General features: G+C 40.6%; 1 protein-coding gene across 1 annotated transcript in view; it reads right to left on the bottom strand.

The window, feature by feature from the left end:
- Positions 1-27,485, bottom strand: part of MRPS6 (mitochondrial ribosomal protein S6) — a 50,032-nt gene that overhangs the window by 2,202 nt on the left and 20,345 nt on the right. The window contains exon 2 of the mRNA XM_074900982.1: positions 11,068-11,207. Within this exon, the coding sequence (XP_074757083.1) occupies positions 11,068-11,207 (140 nt within the window). The remainder of the gene's footprint in view (positions 1-11,067; positions 11,208-27,485) is intronic.

The following is a 27,485-nucleotide window of genomic DNA, read 5'->3' as shown; positions in this document are numbered from 1 at the left end:
TATGGATTATTAGCTAAGTCAACTATAGCATGAGCATCACGGTCCATCTTCATAAAGGTAATCTTGGAGGCTAAGTCTCCAAGACCAGAAGTTGAACTGGGAGTCTGAACAGGAAACACAGGAGATGTGGTCATGAACGACAGAAACACTTGTGTTCTTCACGCTGCGTGGAGTTCATTTTCATCCAACGAAATGTGTTACATAAAAATACTACTCGCAGAGGAGACCCATCGGGCCAGAAATGACTCAGCAGCGTGTGGTGGATTACTGCACAGGGGTGGAATCCACCCATGGAAAACATGGCAAAGATGCTTCTCCTTAGCCAGACATCCTAATCCTGAAGCTCTTTACGCAGGCATCTACATTAATAGCCACAATTCCTCTCTGAAGACTTTTTCAGATTGAAGCACTGAATTCTTGTACATGAGGGGTCTGATGGAAAAAAATCTCCCTGTGGCCCATACTGAAGTAACGCGTCCTCCAGAACACATGCCCAGCTGCTGTGGGCTGTGGCCAAGCATCACTGAAGCCAAGGGACCAGTGCCAGGTCATGTCAGAAAAGGTGCTGCTCCTCTGACTGCAGGAGGGCTACTGAGAGCTACAGGAATAGCTTGCCTCAAGATGGATTTGGAGGAACTCTGGTGAGCTCAGTCCTCCTCACAGGATTCAATGGGGAACAGGATTTGGCCTAACATATTTGGAAAACTGAACTTCCTACCATTTTCTGGTCTCCAGAATTAAGACATGCCACCTGGTTAAAAGTTTAGGGAGAGAAATAATTTTTAAGGTTGAACAATTCATTAGAAATACTGCACAGCAACATCTGAAGGATGCACACCCCTTAAAAAAGGGAAAATCATATTTTCTGTTAAAGCCATTAAAAGCCACTGGTAAATTTAACAGATGACACTTAACTCTTCTCCTTGGGAAGAAGCCTTCCAAATCCTCTCACAGTTGCAACTAACAGAAAGGAGGATAGGGATCCACCACCACCCTCATGCCCCCTTCCCTTAACAAGAGCATTCATTCATATTGCAATTCATGCTCTTTGCCACACCATTTTAGTCCTACCATTTCTTGAGAATTTAATTTCATTTCTGCTTGCAAATTGTATGCTGATTTTCATTGTGTTCCTAAAACGGCAATAGTGGGTTTTTTTTTCTCCAAAGGCTGCTTTGCAACTTTGCGCTTTCTCTCACATTAGCAAAGGGTGGAAATTTCCACTGACGCACTGTTGATAACTGAAGGAGAAGTGGGGGATGGGAGGATGAGCTGTTACAGCATATCTTTATGACTCCTCGCAGAATAGGTATTTTATCTGAGGATACAAAACTGCAGTAATCGGGGACAATGCGAGTTTTTAAAAACAACCACCACTCTTCAAATGTTAACAAGCAATGATTGCTACCCTGTGCCAAAAAAGAGAGAAGTAAGAGGCCCAGCATAAAAAAAATATTATTTCTTCATTAGAGAAAGAGAAGAAACTAATGGCTGAAAAAGCAATAACCAAACACAATTGACAACGCAATCCCTGAGGAGATCTGGTACCTCTTCCCCCCAAATATACACATTTAAATCAGCTGTCATGAGGCCATGGGGTTTTTTTTTTTTAATGGACTCTCAGTAAGGCATGCAGCAATCTTAGTTTCAGGCAGTGATCTATGACCTGATACACAATGCTGTAGCTACTGTTTGTGTAGTAAACAAAAGCAAATCCCAGTGAGTTTTAAAGACAGGGAAAAATACAGGAATGCAGGAGGGAAAACACCTCATTCTTGCAAGCAAAAATGCAAAAGCATTTAGGCTCTCTAGGAGTCAGTCGAGTCATCAGGGGAGAAATGCAGGAAAATTCCACTGATTCACTATGAGACCACAGTTATTTTTGTCATCCTGCTTGACTGTAAATAGAAGGATGATTTAAATACAGAAGAGCAGATTGAAACATATTAAAACAATGCATAACGGAAAAAAAATTAAAATATTGTATGATCTCAATTAAAGGAGCACATGCCTTTGCATATGAGAGAGAAAGAAAAAAGAGAAAAAAAGACAGGTCTCATTTATCCTTTTTAACATATTCAAGCCCAGAAACTGTTTCAACCTTGAGTCCTAAGGATACTCAAACATTTTGCTTTCAGATGGACAGTCTAGGACTTGAAAGAACCTGAAAAGCACCTGCATCAAAACTCCCTTTTAAATCCTCCTAGAATACAGGTCTATCAGCCTGAGGAGCCAAGGGAAAAGCACAGGTATGGTGGACTTGGAAGAGGCTGTCTGGTCCCATAGTTGTGCCCCAAAAAAATGTCTGTAAGCTTAAATTTCTCCTTTACATAGTGGCAGTAAGTGTACATAAATTTCCCTAGTGGGGAGGTGGAAGATACAAAGGAAAGAAAATGTTCTGACAAACAGGTAGAGGTGAAGCATTTAACAATGAAACAGAAAACCACCTGGAGGAAAGCAAGCTGTGGCACTCATGTGAGAGCTGCTGGACATTCACTCTGATTAAGGTAATCCTATATAAATGAAATTTTTTTTGCTACCTGTATGTTCACTTCATCTTTGGGACCTCTGCATTGCTCTGAAGACAGGTAGTTTTTTGCTTTTCTTCTCAACTCTTGTGCTAGCTACCCTTCCTCAGCAGGGCAGGCACGCAAGTTCATGCTCAGAAGAATTATAATTTTGTAGCTGGAAGGCCTAGTACACGTGTTACTTTTAGCTTTTAAAAAATACATATGGAATAGATGGAAGTCTCTTGAAAATCACAAGGACAGCAACGGGGAAGTACCAGATCAAAGCCAAAAGCTGGTACCTTAGTAACTAGACTGCGCCACAGCAATGACGCAAACAATCCATAATGAGCAAGTACTTTGGGGAAAAATACCTTTTACCATCCACAGTCTTCAGAAATTTCATTTGCCAAATTCTATACATAGATGCATGTTATTGAGCTAATTAAATAATGGAAAGACATTTTGCAGCGTTGCAGAAAAATAAAATAAAACAGTTACACTGCAAGAGAGAAACCAGCCTGACCTCTTTGGAGTATTCGAGAAGTCATGTTCACCGGGCAGCATTTGAGAAGTTTGCAAAGTTGTTATCAACACTGCTGAAGTTACACAGCAAGTACTAATTTGCTTGTGTCACTTCTCCGCCTTATGTATAATTTACAGCTTAAAAAAAAACCCCAAATGGTGACTGATTCTCATTCCACTGAGCCCACTATTTGAGAGCAACCATGACATGTAATCAGTGTGTTTGCACAAGGATGCTACATAACTTAGTGCATCAGAAAATTATACTGGCGCCTCAACACCACAAACTATTGCACAGTGCCATTTCTGACAAGCAACAAAATTGCCAATTGCACTCCAACAGGTAAGGTAGAGGGAAAAAAAAAAGGCATTTCAGGGCTCTGATACTTGAGGTACTTGAGGCACATCCACACTTACATGTATGTGCATGTGGACAAAAGCATTTGAAGGAAAAGGGATGGTTCAACTCATCAATGAAGAAAGCCCCATCTAGTGGAAGAAGACAATCAATTTAGCAGAAAATACTACAAATGTGCCTCAAATACTCAAATATTCAAGTTGGTTTGTTCTCATTCAAGTGCATTATAGACCCCAAATTCCTTTTTGCTGAAACAGATCAAGATGTTCTAAAATCTGAACAGAAACAAACAAGTTGTGCACTAGCTATACATTTAGTTTGGTGGTATTAAGAAAGGAAAGCTTGCAACCCCTTTCATCTCTTTTTGTTTTCCTCCTCTTTGGTCTTCAATAGTCATGGAAATCATCAAGAGAGTCTACCTGAGCGAAGCTAAACATGTCGGTACATTTATCTGCATGATGAAGTCCTTTACTTATGCAATAGTTTGTATTTTACTAGGGGGTGTGGAGAAGAGAAGGGCTGTTAAAACTCAAACACTGCAGAAAACAATTCTGATGGGCAACTATTATTTTACTCTTACAAATAAAGTAAATAAAATTATATCCAGACAGCATACGTTATTGGAAGACACTTCAGCATCTCTTCTCCACATGAAGTATTATTTTGCCACAAGCTGCTCGTTTAAAAATATGTTGTGTAAGTACAGTTCCTAAGCTCTTTATGGAAAGAGGTAAAGTTTGAACATGTAACATAATTTACATAGATACGTTTCCAAAACATTCAAATGCCTTAAACAACATGATGCTCAATTACTGAAATACTCCTCTTAATAACGATCTATTCCTTGTGTATTAGGCCACTGAGGCACCAAGAAACGAGAGTCATGGCCCCTTTCATGAGCTCGTACTTTGGCTAAGCAACGTTACACCACACGCCACATAACAAAGGCAAAACACAAGGTGCTCCTGCAGGAGGACTAACTGCTTCAGACCCTAAACCACCCAGAGGAGGTGGGAGCAGTTTGTGGGAAGGCCAGGACAGCCTCCAAGCCTTCCCCATCGCAGCAGAGGCGAAGCTGGTACTGAAGCTTGGTGTTCCAGCTCCTGGCGGGTAATCGCAGCACTGCGGGGCCTAGAAGCCAAGCTGAGTTCTCCATGCTGCGTCCCTGGGAAATTACCTCCTAGCCTCACCATTTTCCCCCATCACACGAACAAGTCCACAGCGCAATTAAAACTGCAACCTGCATTTTCTGACTCCAGATCCTGTTAGATGCTATTGGTATATATCCTGTGCTCCTCAGTGGACCCTAGCAATCACCAGGGTCCCTGCACACCTCTTACAGAAAATTCCCCATACATGTGTTAAGATAAGCTCCCAAAATACAATTCAGCAAGAACCAACTCAGTAAGACCTGACTTTGCTATTTCAGAGAACAAGTGGGCTGATGAGATAACTGGGAGTGAACAGCAAAACAAAAAGATTAAGAGACAAGCAGCAAATAACAAAAGAAAATTGCCATCTTTTCAAAATCAAATTTGAAAGGGAAAAAACCAAGACAATGAAAATCTGGCAAATAGAACATGGAAATTGTTATGAATAATCAGAATTACACACCTTTTAGCTGGAGAACTCACAAATAAAGGAAATTAAATGAAAATGTGGGGAGAAAGGTCTAAAAACATTACTGTACTACAGTAGATTTGAGGAAAGCACACACAAACACAAAAAAAAGAAGGGAAAGGTCATGGTGCTCTATCAATTTACAAAACTGTACTAAATCTGAGCACTGATCAGGATGACGTATATAATTTTTTCTACAACAGAGATAACAAAAATAAGAATGGAAGCAACACTTGGGGAAGGGAGGAAAAATAAAATCACTAACAACAAATCTCTATTGGATAGCACGACACCCAGTATTCAAAACTCAGTTACACCTGGCCACTCTCTTCTCCCCAGAGCCCTTGTCATAGCTCCTTCCAGTTTAATATTTTCCTGGTCTGCAAAAAGTTTGAGCCATTACCTTCCCAAAGGAGTGTCTGAATCTTATTTTTTCAAAGATCTGTTTTGCAGTCACCCTTGTACCATCTCCCCTAAAGTAAAAATACCCTACATACCAACCACGTCCCCCAAACCACCTCCTTTATCTGATGCCCTGAAGCATTAAGCGTCACAAACATATGATTAAGGCATAGCCTGGCAAGGCCAAAGAAAACAGGTATGCCGCAAAGTGCAAACCCACAGACTGTGTGTGCTACTGGGATCTATCATTTTACAAGCAGTTGCAATATTCTTCAGTTTAGTACTGACCAAATATGTGCCATGGCTCTGCAGTGTCATCACCCAGCCCCAGTCTGGACCCTTTATTTGAAAGCTGCTTTGAGGGATTCAGTGCTTCTGTACCATCTTAACCAGCATATAAATCCAGACTTTAACATTCCTTGAATTCAAATACTACTACACACCTTATTTAAATTAGTTCACTTTTGTTTGTTCCAGAAATAAGCAGCCCCCGATACATGTAATACAGTATTTAAAAAAAAAAAAAAAAAAAAAATAGCAAAGCATCGTGTTAAAATCAATTTAAATACAACTCAATGAAAATTATAAACAAGTAGTGGCTAGTAAAACTTGGCCCAAGTCTATTTCCCATTAGGAGATAAAGTTGGTAATCCTTATTTACATTCTTCCACTGTTTTTTCAGAGACACTGTGGCCATCGGCAAGTCACTCAGCCTCAATGCCGCAACTAAATTTACATACCTAACCCCCACTGGAAACAATGTGTCCTTGTCACATTTTATTAATCTATAAGGTGAATAGTATTTGTTACAATTTTGTGAGATGTTACTTGAATCATGCTCCTAAATATTTTAAAAATTAAATACTAATGTCCTGCTATAGCAATTAATACCATAAATGTGAATTAGTAGCTAATTCAACTTCAGTTTAAAATATCAGTAAAGCAGCGATTTAAGTTTTATTCTTCATACATATCCACACAGTTCCTGAAACATACTATTTTCATAATTACTGAAATTCAGAAGCTGTCAATATTAGGTCTCTAAAAAAGGAGGGTGTTTTCTGCCAAAAGAGATTCATTTAAGAGAAAGACCTAAATTTGTTTTAATGTACCCTCAATGCACATGCACCACCTGTTCGGTGAATATAATTTCCTGAGAAGAAACAAGTCAATTATACATATGATCTGAGCTCTTCAAAGCTGCCTCAGAGAGCAAAACTGCTCATTCCAGCGACAGCTGTGGGCCACAATCCCCTATGGCAGGCTTTGAAAAATCTCAGCTTTACAGATCAATTGGCAGTAGAATTCTCATTCTCTGTAAAGTCTCCTGGATAGTCTTAAATTTGTAATGTGCCTGTAATGCAGTGTATCTGAGACAGATGATGCCAAAGCACTTGGAACTCAGAGGGGGGAAAAGTGCTTTATTAAGGAGACAATTATCCTCCCTATTGGACTTACGAATCTGTGTTTTCCAGTTTAATTCTTTACTGTTTACTAAAGACATTACCAAAACCTGTCTAAGTCCAGCAGTAGCTTTTCTGTGTGCATCGCACTTGTGTGTCCTTTCACTGTCAATCACTCGGTTTTATGATATGCTGTGTATGCGTATAAAGACCTGAATTGCAGTTAAAGATGGAATTAACTAAATGAAAAAAACATACAGCAAAAGCCTAGGAGAAGGATAACTGCTAGGCATGCCACACAGCATGTCTCATTTGACCTGTGAATAGCTGGTGCTGCCCTACTGATGGCCCTTGATTTTAGGTTAAGAGGGACAGTCTGAATAGCACTGGGAGTTTTACAAGGCAGCAAAGCTAGGCTCACTATGCTGATGAGGAAGATTTTTGGTTTGTTTCGTTTTTTAGGCAAACACCCCACACAGGTGGGGGGATCCCATGCCATTCTGAGTGACAGGTTTGTGCAGCGGTCACTAGGACAAGAGCTGTCTCTAAGAGACAGGCTATTAAGCTATGATCCATGATACAACTATTCACAGAATCATCTGGGTTGGGAAAGACCTTGAAGATCATCCAGTCCAACCATTAACCTCACACTGACCATTCTCAACTCCACCACATCCCTCAGTGCAATGTCAACCCGACTCTTAAACCCCTCCAGAGATGGGGACTCCACCACCACCCTGGGCAGCCCATTCCAACACCAACGTGCCCCAGGCCTCAGCAATGGGGCACCTGATGGGAGGAGCACTACCTTCATCTTCCAGGGGCACCTCCAACACTGGTCACCCGATGACTCAGAGCAAAAAGCAATATCCAAACAGTGTGCAATCTATTACCATTACCAGAGTTTTTCTTCGAGATTTTAAATCTTAGACCTGTGATAGAGTGCTTTTATACTGCATGCATCCCATGTGGTTTTGGTTTTTTTACGTAATGACATGTTTAAGCACTATGAGACACATCCTCAGCTAAAGAAAATGGAGGTGTGGCATTGCACACCAGTGAACCACTGGCCATCAAGATTTTTATAACTTCATTCCATGTTTCAACAATATTCTCTGCACACCCAAATTAAAAAATATCTTCAGTTTAACCACAGACTATGATTAAAAGGAAAAAAAATATATTTTATTTGTAACATTGTATTGTGTTATGACTGTTGCTAAATTCTGCTACTGCATACAGGGGAAAAAAACCTCCCAGTCCAGCTTCTGTATGCTGCTAATTCATTTCTATATTTCTTTTTATGTCTGTCCTTATTTGTGTCCTCCCTCATATAACTAACTCTTTCATTCCTATATATCTTCACTTAACAGCTTCTCTGCACTTCCAATTAATTTTTATGTTTGGAAAATGAGTATTTTCTGTTTCTAGGTAACTTTTCTGACAAATTAACTACTATAACAGAGTATCACATATTAGATGAATCAAATAACTTACAGAACAACATTACTGCATTGCACTAATTTTCATACAATTTATTGTTAAGAATAAGGTGTTCCATTAATTTTCATATAATTTGCCAGCCTGAAGGTCCAAGAAGTATTAGATTCAGTGTACTTTCTAATTCTCCAACCATCTACCACTACAGGAAAATAAACTAGCTGAAGCTCTGCTAAGAATCACAAAACTAAAAAAAATTAAAATTTAAATTAAAAAAAAGCAAACAAAAAACAACGCAAAATGAAAAGCTTTGAAAGATTCGATGCTCTCTCCACCACAGACACACAGTACCACTTGCAATCTCACAGAAGCCCTCTCAGTTACTTCAGAAGAAGCCCAGACTAAGGAAAAGATGACACACTCTGTACTACTTATTAGACTACTCTACACCAGCTTGCTAAGAAAGGGAACATAGACAGAATTAAAAAACGACTATGAAGGAGAAAAGACCTTAGGATTTTCTAGTATGTATTTTCAGCTTAGTGAAAGGCCTTTTTTTTTCCTTTGAAACTTTGTCCCGTTAAAAAAAATCATTACTTTTTTATAGATGCCGTAAAGTAGGACTGGTTTTATAAGGTGGATCAAGAACTGACTTTTCACTTCCTATTCCTAGATCACGTTTAATACCCCAAGTAACTTATTCTCCAAACCATATAAAATATTGGATGGTATACAAGGAGTCCACCACACCCATACACTGAATGGTAATCTCCTCAACAAAATCTACAGAAATACAATTCTCCCACATTACCAGGTACTGAAACTGCCTGCTGTTTTCCTTTGTAATATGTCTCCTGAATTCGAGTTCTCCAATTAAAAGCACACAAACCAACTATTCACTGAAGTACCCCCTCTCAATCACTTCTCCCTTTCAAGAAGCCAAGCAATTTAGGGGAGGGAACTGTTATATTCAAATACAGAGGATTCAAATCCAGGGCAAGAAGAATGACTGCTAAATATTTAGAGACACTTGAACTGGGAGGAGGAGGATGAACAGCAATGGCAGCATAAATCTGATGGTTTCCTGCCTGTGTTTCAAGATCCAATCACAATGATTTGCTGCTAAAATCTTGCCTCATTCAAAACGCAAAATATGTCTGCCCTGAAGACTCTGCAAATAAGAGGGTTATAGTCTACAGATCCCCTCATTCTGCTTATTAAGTAGGTAATCTGCTACAGTAAATAAGTTAATTTACATGTCTGAAAGATCCCCTGGAGAAATAGCTTCTATTCATCTCTGCTACATAGTGCTTGTGATGCTGGTTACTGTCTTCTGTCCTGGTTTCCCTGTGGAAGAACCCAAGGCCCAGTCTGTAGAAGTACTGCCACCCAAGTCAAGCAGAAACTGTCATCCGAAGTGGTGAAATGTCAGAGAGTGCCAAGTACTCTAGAAAAAAAATCTAGAAGCTAAAAGTCTCAACTTCAGCATGGAAAATTAGTGGAATTGAGTGCCTCTGCCCTAGCTGCCCACCTGTACAAGGAGAGTAAAACCAGCTCCTAGTTCTGCTAAAGCCATCGGAAAAGACTTTAATGTTTATAAAATGCTTCTAGTCCAACAGGATGAGGTAATTAGTAATTGTGTCTTGAAACAATGCTTTGATTAGCTCCTACGTGTAGGCAACAAGACTTCACTCTAAAATGCAAAACTGGCAGGATCAAGCCATGTTTTGAAGGACACCACAGAGCAGGAGTGCAAGACAGTCATGGCTACAATGCCATTGCTTTCAGTTAAGTAACAGGCACGTGGAGGAGATTTCCTCCCTACCCTTTGTGTCAGTCTGCTTTAACTGGCACCTGTCACCACTCCCACTTCGCAGAATGAAGAGGTCCTCAGAAGAGGGAGTGAAACTGTGAGTCACCCCCGGGGAGATGACCCAAGAAGGGCTTCATAAAAGGTGCACTTCTGGAGTCACCTCGCCTTCTCCAGTGACAAGCACCCCTCAAGGAAGACAGTAGGTAGGCGGGTTGACCAACCATCTGATTATGAACAGTTGCATTACAGGGATTAGGAGGAGCATGTCGCTAATTGTTGTTTTGATTACCGCAGCCAGCCCCAGCGCAATGCAGGTTGCCTAGCAACATTTCTCAGTCCTTGTGAGAGCCAGCATCCATTTCGGAGGTAGCCTCAACGATCAACGACACACCGGCATAAGCAGGAGGTGTGATCCACAGCACTGTCCCCCTGCACTGTGGGGGCAGCCCGGCATCCGAGATGCCAATCCACAGCTTCATTTACATCGATCGTACTTCCTGTAAACCACATGGTCATCATTAACATCCTTAACAAAAACTTTATCAGAAACACAAGGCAGTCTTAGCGGGTGCATATGGTAATTAACATTTAGTTCAGATGCACTACAGAATAAAAATCAATCCTGCCAATTAGCAACCAATCGTACCTAGTACAACTTCTATCAGGAAACAGCCTGACTGGCTTGGAAAGTAGTTATGTAAAAATAACATAACAAAATAACATTGTGTATGTTGGGGAAAGTAGTTCTGCAGGCCTGGACTCAGACTACTTATTACACAATGACTAAACACTAGCAAAAAGCTGACACCACACAGAATAAAAGACACAAAACACTTGAAGCAGAACACTCGCACGCACAGACACATAACACCTTACTGAGATCGCAGACATTACAGGTGTACTCCCAAAAAGCACAAGGAAGACCAGACAATGGGAATTACTTATGTACATTTTAAAGGAGCACTTAAAGGATTTTAAAGAAAAACACATCATGCATACCCTCCTCTTCTGTGGCGTTCATTGTGCTTGGAGATTTTGTAAGGTAGAGACCTTTCTCCCAGGTTTTCTAGGCTCCTCACAACGGCTCCTCTCTCCATAAGAGCCTCAACAGTGCGCTTCAGCACAGCTGCAGTCTCAGGCTTTAAAAGAAAAAAAAAAAAAAAGAGAGGGAAATGTACACAATTTGTTGTTCTTACTATGCGATTAGAAGGGACACCTGTACTTGCACAGCTCAGCGCTGGAAGAGACTGTTCTGTAACTTGACAGGGCAAAGTGGAGGTAGAAGCAGACCTCCTCCTAAGGAAGAAAATTTTTAAGAACAAACAGTCAATTCCTCTGCAAATTATGGCAACTGCAAAGTTTCCACCAATTTTGAAGTCAGGCCCCAACAACAGGAAAAAGGAAATAGTTAATCGATTTAACTCACCTGGTATTACTTTGGCTGACCCTTCCACAAGTGTAAGTAAATATATGTGGCAAAGAGCAATTATGAATTGGCAACAGTTTTAAGGTCCCTGGATCATAGATGCTCATTAATATTGTTCACCACAACATTTAAAGTGAACATCGTGGGGAGAACACTAATCTGTGGCTTGCTACAGAGACAACAATTAACCCCACACCCATTTTATATTGTCATTTCAACTGCACCTGCATAATAGATATCTAGACCCTTGGCTAAATCACTGCACATCTCATTAATTTTGCAAAGCCAACATCCAAGCCTTTTTAAGAGTTAAGGAACTTTCATGCAGTAATTAGTCTAACATGCAGAGATTTCACTCCTTAGAAAAACAACTTTGAGGGACAGGCAGCCAAAAAACAGTAGGTAAAACAGATGCAACATTTTATTGCTCACTGCATGTCAGGGCTCTTTAGAGTGCTGAATCATTTTGGTAATGACACTCAACAATATCTATGAAAATGTTAATAAAGTTCAAATTAGAATGTTTTGGAAACAACTGCAAACTTATACGCTCTCAGCAACAAGAAGTATTTTAAGAAACAGGTCTCCTACAAAGAAAGGAAACTAAATGGATGTCCAACTGAACACAAACCAAACTGTACAGCTTTCTTCTGCGTTCCTTGCAACATTTCACATCAAGAGATATTCCCAAGTCTACTCGTCCAGTGAGATGGCAACAGCTGTAAATGGAAACATAACGAAAGAGCTGATTTTCAGCTTTATTCAGATTTTGTTAAATCAGACCATCATAATAATTTCACTGTCCCTTCTCAGTCAGAAGAAAACCTAAGCCTTCAATCACCTTAGGTATAAGATAACTGACAGTTAGTTTACTAAGTCTAAGGTAGAGATTCCCTTAATGGAAATTGGTGGGAAAAGGTGGTACCAGAATCTCATAGCATGCAGTGCAGCCCATGCTCCTGCGTGTGAAATTTCTCTTTCATTTCCCTGAGGACACAAGGTGGTATGAAAGGGGCTCCAAATGCAGAGAAGAGATGTTCAACATATGATGTTTTGCAATATTTGACTGCTCTTTGAAAGACCTGAAGTACAGACGGCCTGAAATGTTTTCTTGTTTCCATGGGCTAATGGCAGACAAGAGTCAATCACGGGATCACACCTACTGCCCCTCACCATCAATCAGAAACATTATACCCCCTCTCTCCAGTGCATACACTGTCTGGGAAATTTATTTTCAACACAAAGAGCCTGAACAGGTCAGGTCAGCAAAAATGCCTGGACTTTTTTTTCAACATAGGATTAGATTGTGTTTTAAAACAATTACAGGGACCAGACAAGCATGTTCACACATGAGGAAATGTTGCTACCTTGCCAAAATTCTTCAATGTATTAAAACTATTGTTTCTCACAACAGACACATACTAAAGGTATCTCTTGTCACAGTGTGAAAAGTTAGGATGAAGGGATTAAGAGATTTTACAGATGATACTATATTACTTTAAATCATATTTTAGCTCAAAACCAGGAATAACACTATTTTTCAGTTGACTTGAGATGACTGCTTTCATCATCACTCAGATTTTCAAGCAAGCACCTTTCGTGCTTAAGGCCTCTTTCCCCAAAAGGTTTGCAGAACTAATTGGGTCTCCCTACAACTCTTTTTGGCCTCTGGCCACAAAACAAGCCATTCCCACAAATGTTAACAGGAGTCTGAATTTCTGAGATTTCCAAAACTCGTTCAAGCTTATCTGGAACAAAGCCAGCGTGTTCAAAACTTATGAAGGAGAGACTGACAGATGGACAGGCAGACCGCAACTATACAGCCCTTTGCTACAGAAATAGCATAAAACAAATTCTGTAAGGCACTTGCATGTTGATGCTCCAGTCAATGATGCTGACCATGTTAATACTTTCATTCCCCCTTTTAAATCTGTCTCTTGTCACTCAAATACTTCTGCATACTAGTTTCAAATACTAGAAAGTATCCCACCAACACAAGGATTTTCTTCCAAGACTGGATTCTCAGTCTTCTCTATATGCTCATATTTTGCATTACTTTTCATCCTCTAATATGTCTGATAACTACCACCAAGCAGTCACATGCAGTCCTCTCTCTCTACAAACCCAAGGAGAAGGAAAAGCAAATACTATCAGAGAAGAACTCGGAAGCAGGAGCTATAGCATGTTACTCTCTCAGTACTTTGAGCAGTACTCGAGGAGTGGGAAGAGTGACTGTGAAATCTGTTGGCTGAGCTGACAGGACTGAAGGTGAGGAACAGAATCAAGAAAAGTCAAGTAAGGAGATCACAATAATGCCAGTAACTAGGAGTGAGCATAGAACAAAATCTCTTACTCTTCATCACACCCACGTGTTGTTTTGCCATAGTGGAAAGTGTTCTTTCAAACTTCTGCTATTGGAGGAACATCAGTAACAGTCAAAGAAAGGTAGCAGCTCCACTTTACTTGACACTGTTCTTCACACTCCACAAATGCCAAAGCATAAGGGGAGAAAGGGGAGCAAAGGCTCGTTTCTTATGACTTTTCCCATGAAGAATTTCAACCCAAGCTCCTTGTGGCTGTTTTAGTTCAACTTACATGGCACAAAGGCAAGAGAAGCTGGCCCAAACCCTAGACAGGCTTTACACTACTTGCCATCAACACAGGATCTCAGCACTCAAACCCATTTAAATCAGGAGCTACTGGTGAGACACCCTCATTTGTTGTGAAGCAGCAGCCTAATACAGACAAGCCAAAAATTCCAGTAACAGAGCTGCTAGTGATATCCACGGTTTAATGCTGTAGGAACCATAACAGAAATCTGGCTTTCAGAAAGAAGATAAAAACAACAACTGAGTTTGCAAAGCAAGCACCAAGGTACACATTACTGTCTAGAAGCTTTTGCCTTTTAAACAAGAATCTGACACTACCGTTAGGATTTTACTTACCCACACTAGTAAGGGAAATGAGCAGTTTTAGGAGAGAAAGGGCATCTAATCTAACAGATGTAATATTTTGTGCACAGCAGCACACCTGTAGCGCTTCCAATCCTAGGCTTGAAAATACGTTCTTGGAAAGCAGTAGGATCTACCATTCAAGTCTTCTCCCACTGCACCTGCTGGGTGTGGTTAGGTTGCAGAAGCCTTCACAGTGCTCAGATAATTATCGCAACAGAAATCTGTCAGGTCAATGAATAAAAAACACTGTTACGTTTACTGTTGCTACTTGTCTCCCACTTGCCTAAAAAATGCTGATCAATAAACAGAGCTCTGTTCAAAAGAGATCTTAATTAATCGAGACCTTTAGACAGCCAGCTGTATGTCCAGTGGTGGAGTTGTCTGACATACCGCCCTTAACAACCATGCAGATTTAAGTTAAATGTTATTGGGTAAGCTTATTCTTCTACATCCCTCATACCCTCAAATGACACATAAGCTTTTTGTCTCTTTTATACATGCCAACAGATCAGCACATTCCCCGAGTGGCTGCATGTCCAACATGATGTGCAGTTTCTAAACACAATGAAGCCTAAGATCAAGTCCCATGTATTTAAAAGCAAAACAAAACAAAAAGAACAAGAAGAGAAAGCCACAGATTTCTACATTAAGGATTGTAAAATATTACACGTTTTTGCAACCTCCCCACTTGTGGACATACTTTGAAAACATAAACTAATTGTTGGTTTTGAAAGCTTGTCACTGTAATCCCTCTCATTCTTCCTCTCCAAAAAAGATCATGGTTTATCATAGCTTGCCTAAAGCCATCAACCAAACTATATATAGGCTAGCCTTTGCTAACCATAATATCCACAGACACAGGTTCCTTGGTTTGCTTCCGAGCCAGACCCGTTGAGTACATAGGAAATGGTATTGCCTGGCTCCCAACCCAGTAGCCACAACATTTTTTCTTGAACAGCCAGCACTAATTCCAGTACCACAGATGTGGAGAAGCAAAGATGGGGGAGAGAAAAGGAGAAAATGGAAGCCGATGCCAGGATATCCATGCCGGAGAGCAGGAAGCACTAGCAAGAGCATGTAAGCCCTGGTATGTAAGGCCCGGTTCCCCCTCCTGTATGCACAGTCAAGCCAGAGCACTATCAACTGTCTTCACCCTTAGTGAACTTGGTGAACTCTGTTAGTGAACTTGATTCACTATCATTCAGCCACCAGTAGTCACCTTGTTCTCAGAAAGGTACACAGCCCTACCGACCTGCTCAAGCCATGGAAGGAGAGAGGAGGAGAGGAGGGAGGTCACCACAGACTGTCCAAGAACTTTTCCTTGAAAAACTGCCCCCGTAAGAACTTACTGAAGGACTATTGCCTACAGATCAAAATTCCCCACTCCTCGACCCCCACATTTTTTTCAACTTAAAACTGCCCAGAAACGTGGTAGACACGTTAACTAGCATGTCAACCCTGTGTCTGCCAGGCAAAACAATCACAACAGAGGTACATTACAAAACATACTTTCTGTGTAACATTGGCTTTCTCCACAGATGAGATCACTACAGCCACATTTACTAGGTGGCTGCATCACCAGGGAGACCCCACACAGCTGCTGCTGATGCCACAGGAAGTACGTGCATCAAGGTGACCAAGCACCTTTTCACAAAGAATCCAGTTCAGTTTATTTAGAACTCCACTATTCCCATTAAGTTATACACAGCCCCAGGTGCTGTACGAACCACAGCTGAGCGCCATGCCCTAAGCACTTCCTCCATACCTCCCGCTTCTCCCCTTCGCCTCGCCAGTCTGTCAGCTTAACATAATCATCACCCAAGTGAGCAGAAAGCTGTTTAAAGCACAGGTTTCTTTAGCATCTCACCAGACTGCACAAATAGAAATGGACAGTGGTGCACTGTTAATTAGCGCCCAGGATCAATGCCACAAACGCTCAGTAATAAGCAGCAAGTCCTGCAACACAGCACCAACAACCTCTTTTTGAGGGGAAGTTATATACCACCAGCGTGAGTGAAAACTGTAGCTTGGCTTTTATCAGTCATACAGAACCCACATGGCAACCAGAAAGTGTATTAAAAATAGGCAAACAGAAAAAAAAAAAAAAAAAAAAAGGGAATACTCTGACGGCAAAGTATATTCTGTTCTACCAGAGGCCAAACAGACATGAGCTTGTCAGCCATGAAGCTGCAAAGAACAGCTTGGAGACAGACTAGAAACGTGGCAAGGGCTTGAAATAAAGCTTTTGTAATGCTGATGTCTTCTAAATAACAAGGAGCCACCCACCCAGTCCTAAAGGGAAGGACAACGCTGTGGCTGGAATTATGTCCATGTGAAAGGACTCTGTGCCACTGTTCAATTTTCCATCTCATTAGCTGGCCAGAGGGAGCTCAAGAGAAAGGCAATGGGATAGAAAAAACAGAACTGGCTAAAAAAGAAGCCTTCTCAAGCCACCAAAACTCCTCCAAAAGGGTCTTGAGAGAGAGAAAAGGAAGCAGACACCAAATACTTAGTTTTAGGGCTAGGACTACTCAAGTTCTCCTGGCCATTTATTCAGTTCAACAGGAAGCATTTAAAGTCAGCGGGCACATCTCCTTAAATTAGAAAGAAATCCATCATGATTATCTCTTCAATGTAGTAATAGCAGGATAAAATTATATCTTTTTTTGGTTGCAAAACAGTTACAAAAGGTTCTGAGATCATTTACTGAGGTAGAAATCAAATAATGCAAAATCTATGTTTAGAAGAAAGCTGCAATTTAAAGCTGCAAAACTAGGGGGGAAAAAAACCATCTCCTTACTGTCATTGACCACATTAGAAACTAAAACATTAGAAACTTATTAGTGAAAATGATAAAAAAACCACACATACATTGTGAACTAGCCAAGATCAACACTGGCATAAAAAGAAGAGCTTTGCAATGAGAAACAAGGGGAAGCTGGAGTTATTTAACTGTCACACCCTATTTTAGTATACAAGAAGGCACAGCAAACACATGAAAAATAATCAGCAGATTAAGAATGGACAGCAAAGAAAAAAATAATGCCAATATTAGTAAAAACCATAGCCAGGCATACAACACAGCTAGCAACAGGGTTGTTCTTTATCTGCCATGGGAACAAACTTGAACTCCCGATGCAAGATACAAGCTGCAATTACTATAAAAGCATAAACAACACAGAACAGCAGTCCTAAAGTAGGGTGCAACCACTGAAGGATAAGTACTCCTCAGAAGAGATCAAAATAAAGATACAAGTGGTAGATCATGCTAACAGAAGATGTGGGAGCTGTGCTGCACCCTTGCTAAAAAGGGCCTGCATGTGACCGATGAGCACAATCAGTCCAGACACTGAGCAACAAAAACGTGAGGACTCTGGACACCTGCCTGGAAATTCAGACCTGGGCAGGGGTGGGGAGGGATCAGTCCAGGGAGAGCTGGACATACGGCAGCGCTAGGTAGGGACAGAGGTTTCTGTAACTACAACAGTACAATTTCCCCAATACAGAATAAGGAACAAATGGGAGAAACCCAGGTGCTCCTGAACATGATAACCATTTTGTATTTCTATCAAGTGTTGATTGAACAAAAAGGCGTGATACTATTCTAGAAATGGATTTGGCAAATAGCAAGAAAGTTATAGCAGGCAAGTCACCAAAAATAAGTTTGGGGGAGTGATCAAAACTGACTCAGTCAGTCTGTATTAAAAATAACACCCCATCCTCAAAACAGATAGTTAATTAGCATTTTAACGGTGCATAAGCCCAGGAGATAGCAACTTCACCTCATGCGAATATGGAGCCCAGGGATTTAGATGCCAACAAAGCAGCAACTTTTAAAGTCAAAGTGATGCAGTGATGCTAGTATCTCTTCGGTTCCAAAATCCACTTTTCTTCTTCAAAGAATCTAATTCCACTATATATATATATTTTTTTTTTTTTTTTTAACTCAACATTTGAGATCAAAGGAAATTACCAAAGAAACTGAACTAAAACCCAAGCAATACAAGTACCCTATAAATGCCAAGTCACAGTTAAAATAACATGAACCTCAACATTGAACTTCGCTGAACTTAATTAATTTTAGAGAGTTAATACTCTTGGTATTTTCTAAAAGGAACGCTAAAAGGTGTCTTGTAAGGCTGAAGTAAACAGCAACCAAATGCTCCATGATTCAGGGCCATTTCAAGGGTTTATTACTAGAAAGAGTTAATGTAGCCATTGGACACAGCTTCAGAATCAGTTATACACCTTCCTTAAAACTCCATTTAGAAACATATAATTTATTGTGATTGAGAAGAAGAGGATAATATGGACTATTATATTTAATATGGAATATTAAAATATAATAATTCAGTGTAACGCTCTTGATCAGCTGAAGTCTACTTATCAGAAGCTTGCTAATACCAAGTGTAAAAGAAACTACAAGTAAGTTTTGTTCCTCTTGTGACTTTTAGATGTGAATACATTTCATCAAGTTTACTTTATATATTCTTTAAGCTTAAATAATCAAGAATGGAAAGGAGGGAAAAAAAAGAAAAACAACAATCACCAACCAAAACCATGGACAGTTATTTTCAAACACCTTTTCTTGCTAGCTTTTGAAATGCATGCAGGCACACACACAATTTCTGTTGTTACCACATTTGTTGTGTTTAAGATGAAAAACAGAAGACATTGCAATGAAGAGAACAAAAAGATAACAGTAGGAGCAGAAAAAGGGGAAGGTGAAAGGAAAAGAAGCCTTCTCCAATCTTGTGATACAGAAGCTGGAACCAAAGTCAAGAAACCAGTGCTCCTCTCACCATATAAGTACTTTTCACTGGTAAACATCTCCTTGAGCACATTGGAAGGGGATGCATCATTACACTTTGCCAATTCAGGTCATCAATTCCTCTCCTCAAAGCAATGAGCTGCTAGTTTTATGATACCCTGGAACTTTCTCTGAACTTTACAAACTTTCCCTTTGATTCCTCAAATGTTTGGACTGCAATTGCCCAACCTCGGAGATCCACCTTCAGAAGACTCTGAGATAAGCAAAATGTAAAGCCAGACTTAACTGTGCAGCCTAGTCTAATCAAAACCTGCATCAAGTCAGACAAGTTTAAAATAGAAATCCTGTGCACAACAGTATTTTTAGATGTATTCAGGAATTTAATCGCCACAAAGAGCAGAAGTTTTGCTCTTTCTTCCTCTCCATCTTTCAAAATTACAGCTGACTGTTATAGTTTACTGCTTTCTTGAGAAAGCTGGTTATGCCTCCTCTGGATAAGAGGTCTTGTGGTGTAACTCTACCTAGTAAGATGTTTAATATGACATAATCCCTATGGAAACAGGCTGTGGATGAAAAATAATGCATAAAACCCAGCACCAGAATTAACCTGGAACTTAAGTGTAGAAGTGTACTTTTCAAAAATGTCACCTATAGTACCAAATTTCCCAAGGCAAGACTAATTTTAAGCAAGAATTTTAATTCTGGATAAGGTATCTCTTCTCTCAAATAAGCTCGCTCTTTCAATCTCTCCTCTCTAACTCAGCCTTGTGCCCATCTCCACACACTGCGTGTATGGCTCCCCTATTATTTTCTCTCTAACTTATTTTAAGCTTTTCTATTCACCCACATAACTAACACCAGCTTGGAAAACTTACAGACACTGACAGAAATGGTACAAAAGGGATGGTTGCTTATTTCCAAGGCAAGCTGAAGCCCACCATCCCCTTGCCCCAAGTGTTTGAAAGGAAAAGGCTGCCTGAACACAGAGCTAATCACTCCTTCAGCTGTGTGGCACCTCAGAATCACAGCATCATCGAGGTTGGAAAAGACCCTGAAGATCATCCAGTCCAACCATTAACCTCACACTGACCACTCCCAACCACACCAGATCCCTCAGCACTGTGTCAACCCAACTCTTAACAGGGATGGGGACTCCACCACCTCCCTGGGCAGCCCATTCCAATGCCTAACAACCCCTTCTGGAAAGAAATGCTTCCTAATATTTAGTCTAAACCTTCCCTGGAGCAACTTGAGGCCATTACCTCTTGTCCTATTGCTTGTTACTTGGTTAGAGGCTCATCCCCAGCTCTCTGCAACCTCCTTTCAGGTAGCTGTAGAGGGCGATGAGGTCTCCCCTCAGCCTCCTCTTCTCCAGACTAAACACCCCCAGTTCCCTCAGCCGCTCCCCGTACGACCTGTGCTCCAGACCCTGCACCAGCTCCGTTGCCCTTCTCTGGACACGCTCAAGTCACTCAATGTCTTTTTTGTAGTGAGGGGCCCAAAACTGAACACAGGAATCGAGGGGCGGCCTCACCAGTGCCGAGGACAGGGGTCAGATCCCTTCCCTGTCCCTGCTGGCCACGCTATTGCTGACACAAGCCAGGATGCCATTGGCCTTCTTGGCCACCTGGGCACCCTGCTGGCTCCTGTTCAGCCGGCTGTCAATCAACACCCCCAGGTCCCTCTCTGACTGGCAGCTCTCCAGCCACTCCTCCCCAAGCCTGTAGCGCTGCTGGGGGTTGTTGTGGCCCAAGGGCAGCCCCCGGCATTTGGCCTTATTGAAACTCCTCCAGTTGGCCTCAGCCCATGGCTCCAGCCTGTCCAGGTCTCTCTGCAGAGCCTCCCTACCCTCGAGCACATCAACACTCCCACCCACTTGGTGTCTTCTGCAAACTGACTGAGGGTGCACTCGATCCCCTCGTCTAGATCATCAATAAAGATGTTAAACAGGAGTGGCCCCAAAACCGAGCCCTGGGGGACACCACTCATGACTGGCAGCCAACTGGATTTAACTCCGTTCACCACCACTCTTTGGGCCCGGCCATCCAGACAGTTTTTTACCCAGCAAAGCGTGTGCCCATCCAAGCCACGAGCAGCCAGTTTCACCAGGAGAATGCTGTGGGAAACGGTGTCAAAAGTCCTTACTAAAGTCAAGGTAGACAACATCCACAGCCTTTACCTCATCCAATAAGCAGGTCGCCCTGTCGCAGAAGGAGATCAGGTTTGTCAGGCAGGACCTGCCTTTCATAAACCCATGCTGACTGGCCCTGATCCCCTGGTTGTCCCACATGTGTTGTTATGACGGTACTCCATTCACTAGCTTCTCTGCAACTTGGGGAAGGGATGCAAATCAAACCACTGTCACACTGCTGCTGTTACTGTTTGCTTCCCTGGATGACTCAGGGTCAAAATCAGTGGTATTATCAAGAAGAAGGGCTGTTGCAAATGGTACACAACATGACCAGAGCTCACAACCCAAGCTGCCCCCTCACCACACAATACTGAGCCTGATGCTTTTCCTGCAGGGAACAGCTCGCTGTCTGACATGACACATATGCAGGCAGCTCTGAACCCATAGAGGTTCTTCCAGTCTAATTGCTCTGGGCATATTCAGCATTTTTCAAACCAGCTTTCATACTTCTGTAACTGGGAGAAATCTGTGCAGTGTCAAAGGAAATGGGAACTGAGTGGCTTCCAGAAGACAAACACTACTTTGGTTAAGTCACAGTTGCAAAGGCCAAACACAGTTAATTTTCAAATTCTCCAAGTTAGAGGCTTCCAGCCTTGGAGTGCCAGCAATAGTCCAGCCTTGGAAAAAATACCTGCAACTGTCCAAACAATCCATTGTAGCAGTTGGGTGTCAGGATATATTCCAAACAAGTCCCCAACACTCTAGACCTAGGGTGTACCACCAGCACCAACCGGATTAATCTAAGCCACTGAAGAGCTCATAAGAAATCTTTCAAGGACTAGAGATCTGGTTCTTAACACACAGCTGTGACACCCACCATACACATCCTTACTGCCACAGAACAAAGAGGAGTCAGGACTACAAAAAAGCTGAATCTGGTTAGTAAAAAACTTCCCAAAGAGTCTGTGAGGACCATAGCCATAATTTTCAAATCCTCATGCTTTTGCAGAAAAGTAACTATCTTTGGCTCTGAATCTGAATAGTGTTTAAGGTGGAAGTCACACTGTTTTCACCAACTGATACGCACAAGTGACAGCAAACCTTGGCAACTTCTTGCTTAAATTCTCCTGTATGCTACAGCATATATACTGGGATACTCAAAGCTAACTTACAAGACTGGTTTCATGGCTCAGATAAGTATTAAAATTAGTTGCTGACAAATTAAAGGGTTCTAAACATCATGACCATGCAGTCAAATTGTCACCTTATCCCTATCAGTCTACAAACACATCAAAAAAAACATCAAAAAAGCAAATCACAAAGTACAAGTTGATTAAACATGTTTGCTAGACAGGCTGAAAGAAAGCACAGAGCTGAAACCTCCTGGCTGGTTCACTTTCCTGGCATGAGAACATGCACAGGGCAAACTGGGACAGCCACATCCAAGGAGGGAGAAATCACTTCAGAGCCAGCAGGCAAAGAGTACTCATTACCATCATCTTCTTGGGTTTTTCCAGTGAACCCTCAAAATAAATGCTGCTGCAGCATTTATTGAACCTGCCCACAACTTGCCTGGGCCAGGACTCCACACCCAAAGAAACACTAAAGTCTTAAACATCAGTAAACTGGGGATTGACAGTCTTTGCTAACTAATACAAATGGAACCAGCTGGTGACAGAGGCTTCTTGAACCTCTCTTAAAATCAATGGACAGCTGCTCAATGAATAATCACCTAATAAACTAATTAGATAACCAATTAACAGCTAACTAATGAAAACACAGGAGTCCCACTCCCTCCCAGAAATCACAAATCCAAACCAAGTCTGCAGGCAGGAAACTGTTTGGTTTTTTTTCATTCCAAATCCAAAGCTTCCTCTCCAAAAGTGTTTTTTTAATCCATTCCTTCAATAAACAACAGCAAAGCTTCCACTTTCCTTCTACAACACAGCAGCAAAAGAATACCAAGAATAATTCTGATGAATGCAGCATTTCCTCTGCAGCTGAAAAATCTGAGTTTAGTGTCCTTCTCACAGTTTTTGCCAACAAACCGTCTCTAAACCTTAATCCCCAATCTACAGGTAATCAAACACCAGGCCTGACCCCTCCTTGCTGAACCATCATTACTGGACAACAAAGAAGTCATGATTCACACCATGCTTTCCACGGCTATTAGTTCAAACATGTCTTTAGAGGGGTACAGGGATGAGGGGGAGAAGGAAGTGGAAGACTCCAGTATCTGCTTACAGAACCGTGTTGATGTTTTGATCTTTTTCAAATAAAAATTGTGAGAAGGTATTCTTCCCTCCCTGAAGGCAACTATCTAAGTACTGGCTACTTCCTTCAAGGGAGAAGACAGTATCACATGCATCATTCTCACAGCACGACTGCTGGCATGGGCTCTTTAGAGGATTTGGGCACCAGGACTGATTTTTAGATCACAGTCAGAAATAAACAGACACCAAGGCATCAAGGCTAGGGCAGTCCCAGAGTGACAGCAAAGCACAACTGGAGGTATTTAAAAAAAAAAAAAATCACGATTTTACACAATAAGCAACAAGGCCACCCTGCTAAAGGAGGGTTCACCCATACTTTGTTCTGCATGCAAGCTGTTGCTCTGCAAGATGCTTCAGGCAGCTCGCCTTGTCCTGCCAGCATCCTGAGCTTCAGGTCACAGAAAGATCAGATCAGTCCAGTCCAGACCACCTCAGCCCCACCTCCCCACAACATGAGTTGGCCTGAAGTTTTTGCAGCCAAACTGCACCCAAGTTCTGTATTCTTAAATCATTCTTGCAGTTTTAAAGAATCTAGTTAAGGTTTTTTTACTTCTCTAACCAAATGCCCACACCCTCCTTCAATAGGTCTGCCTTGCAATAATGGGGAAAGAAGGGAAGTATCATTATGTATAGGGATGCAAGGCTTACTACAAGTAAGAATACATATAATTATGGACAGGTTCTCCAAAATAGCTTCACAAATATCTGTTCTGTTGTTGTGGGTTTTTTTTTTTCCTCTATTTTTATTGAAACTTTGTACAGAAGTTTTAAACATTTCCATACAATACTTTTAGACAGGACAAAATGCCATGGTAAAGGAATGTAAACTGCAAGAAACACAGTCTGAAGTATCCAAATACTCTCTAATAAGAGTTTTAGTTTGAAGACTAATGCAGTAGGCAAAATAATATGCATACAGTATACAAAGAACAGTATACACAGGGCCAGCAATGCTAACTATGAAAATTTTGCATCAGATTTACTTCAAAGATTTATAGCAATATGATAATTCTATACACTAGACCAAAATTAATTTATCATACATCGTTTCTATGACAAAAAGCTTGTCATTATGGACAGTAGCAACTTACAATATAATTAAGCTGTATTAATCTCATTAACACTTCTAAATCTATATTCCTACTACAATAATTTTTTTTTTCAGTATATTGTCTTATAAGATCTTAACAGACCTTTAAATAACACTTTACCAAAAGAGACCTGGATCCATTATAGTGATCTTATCTACATGCCCATTTGGCTTATTTCAAAAAAGAAAAAAAAAGGGGGGGGGGGGGGCAAGGAAAAAGGCAGGTTTCAAATGCTATATGATATCATTTGGTTTTGGTCTGAAATGTATTTTAGTTGAATAGTTAAAAAAACAAAAAGGCAATTCATTAACTGGTATTTTATATAAAATCTGCAGAAAAATACAACAGCAACAAAAAACAAAAATACTTCACAGATATCTAAAAAAACATTATATCGGAGATACAAGGTAAAGCAGCATCACTTTGACACTGTGCTTTAAAAATAAGATAAATGAAGAGACTGCTCTAGTGATATTAGAAAATTTGCTTTCTTCTTGAAGAAGACTACTAACATTTTGCACAGCAACTATTTTTATAACCACCTCATTTAAAAACGTGTATTCATAGACACAGAGAATTGTCATATCATTACCATTTTTGCTCAAAGTGTCTCGACTTTACACAGTGAAACTGATAATGCTAAGTGTCACCAGATGTCACTATACCATGAATTCAATATTAGAACAGAAGTGAAGCAAATGCCTTTAAACCAACACCATAAAAGAAATAATAGAAAGTGTTTTGTAAACAAAACAAACCACTTTGCAAAACAAGAGTTCAGAGATCTCACAGTGAAATCAGAAATCCTAATTATATATGTTTACATTCTAGGACTACTCTTTACCTTAGGCCAATTAAAGCACATTAAACCATTTAATTATATACAAACATTTTCTTAAAAAAAAAATTTAAAACATTGCACACAAGTCTGCTTTTTAACATCACATAACAAGGTTAGTTTTATTTTCAAAACAATTACATTTAAGGGCACAGAACATACAGAATACCAAATTAACAGATGAGTATTTTTGCTTCGCTATACATGCTAAATCCAAAGATTTCCTCAAGAAAGCCAGAGCTTGGCAACTCCAACTTCTTCCATGTATCCTGTTCTCTGAAAGGGAGCATCTCCCAACACCTCCTTTATCTTAGGATTTAAAAAAATATATATATAAAAAAAATAAAGCTGTACGTTTTAAAGTTGTAAGCATCTTCTGCTTTAAGTGTTCACACAGAGATCCATTGATGGCTCTGCCCACTCCACTGTAACCTTGTGGGAAATCTTTTTCAGTACTCAGTTACAGTACTCATGACTTGTATCAGAAGTCTCATGCTGGCCCTTCTGGGATTAGGGTGGAAAAGGGAACACAGAAGTGGAAAAGTAGAAGATTACACAAGCGGTATGCTGAAGGCCATTTTAATTTCTTACAATCTCACACTGTTTCCTTTCGGGTATTAGTAAAAGCTAACGGGAAAAATTACAAAAACAACAAAAAATCCCTAAACTTTGGCAGAGAATAGCATCAAACCATTCATTTTAAAAAAATTAAATAAGAACAGTCTCCCAGAATGCACTATTAAGCTCTCAAAAAGCCTCTTCCTTTTTTTTTTTTTTTTTTTTTTTTAATAAAAAGCTTCTAAAAAGTTTCTGGGAGAAAATTCAAATATCTTAACAGAAAAATAAGTTAAGGGAAATAACAAAAAAAGGTGTCATTCCAAAATAAGTTTTTCAAGACTGTCATTCTAAGCTCAAGGCAATAAATAAACCAATCGCTGCCAGACACAAGCATGTGTCCTCCTGGATCTACCCCTGCATGACTAGCCAGTCCCGCCAAGGAGGAGAAGGCCAGGCATTAACATTTGTGGAACTGATTGTCCATTATGGGAGACACTTTGTAGTTTTACTGGACCAAAAAGTTGGTGTTTAAACCAAAACGTATCAACCTGGGTTAATCTCTCTTCCATGTAGATCATGATCAGATCATCAGCAGAGGCATGTTTACGCTATAAAAAAAATCCTCAAGCAACTTCTTCTGCTAAGGTCCGTAATACAGGGCAAGGTACTTCCTCACCAATAGACAGTTTGATTGAAGCCTTATAATTTTTTTTTTCTAATATAGGCTTTTCATTAAGTGGTTATATGCAAATAACATTAGCAAGTTCTATGACCTCTAACACATGAAAACAGAATACAACTGATGAGGCTGGCATTAGGCAGAGAGTAGCACAGAAGCCCATTTTTAAACAACTGAAGAGGAAAAAGCACTGGAGAAATAATTTGCTTAAAAGCTTCTTCACAATAACAGGTCTAAAGAAGGGGGTGAGACAAAAATATTACTTTATTAAGATCCTGACTGCCAATTACCACTGCAATTAACGCAGCAACTTGGTAGTTTAGCCAAAGCAAGAATACATTAACTGGGAGATGGAGTATCTCCGATTCAACAGCCAAAGGCTGCACCATACATTTGTGAAGGATTGTGACTCCCTACCGCATCGAAGGGTAATTTCACCATGGACCTGACCATAGTTCTACTGAACAGGATACAGGCATCCTGTCTATAGAGTCTTTAAACAGCAAATAACTTGGGGGTGGAGTGGGAAGAGGGAAAACAAGCTGAGAAAAGCCATTATAAGCAAACCACTCTTCAGAGGGCAGTAAAAACCATGCCTTCAGCTTTATAACCATGTAAGGCACCCTGGGAAAAAAGCAAGCACAGATGAAGCAATGGCAGCCAAGCAAAAGGGTCCCTGAGCTAACCTGGCTTCAC

This window comes from Athene noctua, chromosome 1 (genome assembly GCF_965140245.1).
Source record: "Athene noctua chromosome 1, bAthNoc1.hap1.1, whole genome shotgun sequence".
NCBI classification, from domain to species: domain Eukaryota; kingdom Metazoa; phylum Chordata; class Aves; order Strigiformes; family Strigidae; genus Athene; species Athene noctua.
Note: the sequence above shows the minus strand (reverse complement) of the source record. Positions and strands in the feature narration are given on the sequence as shown.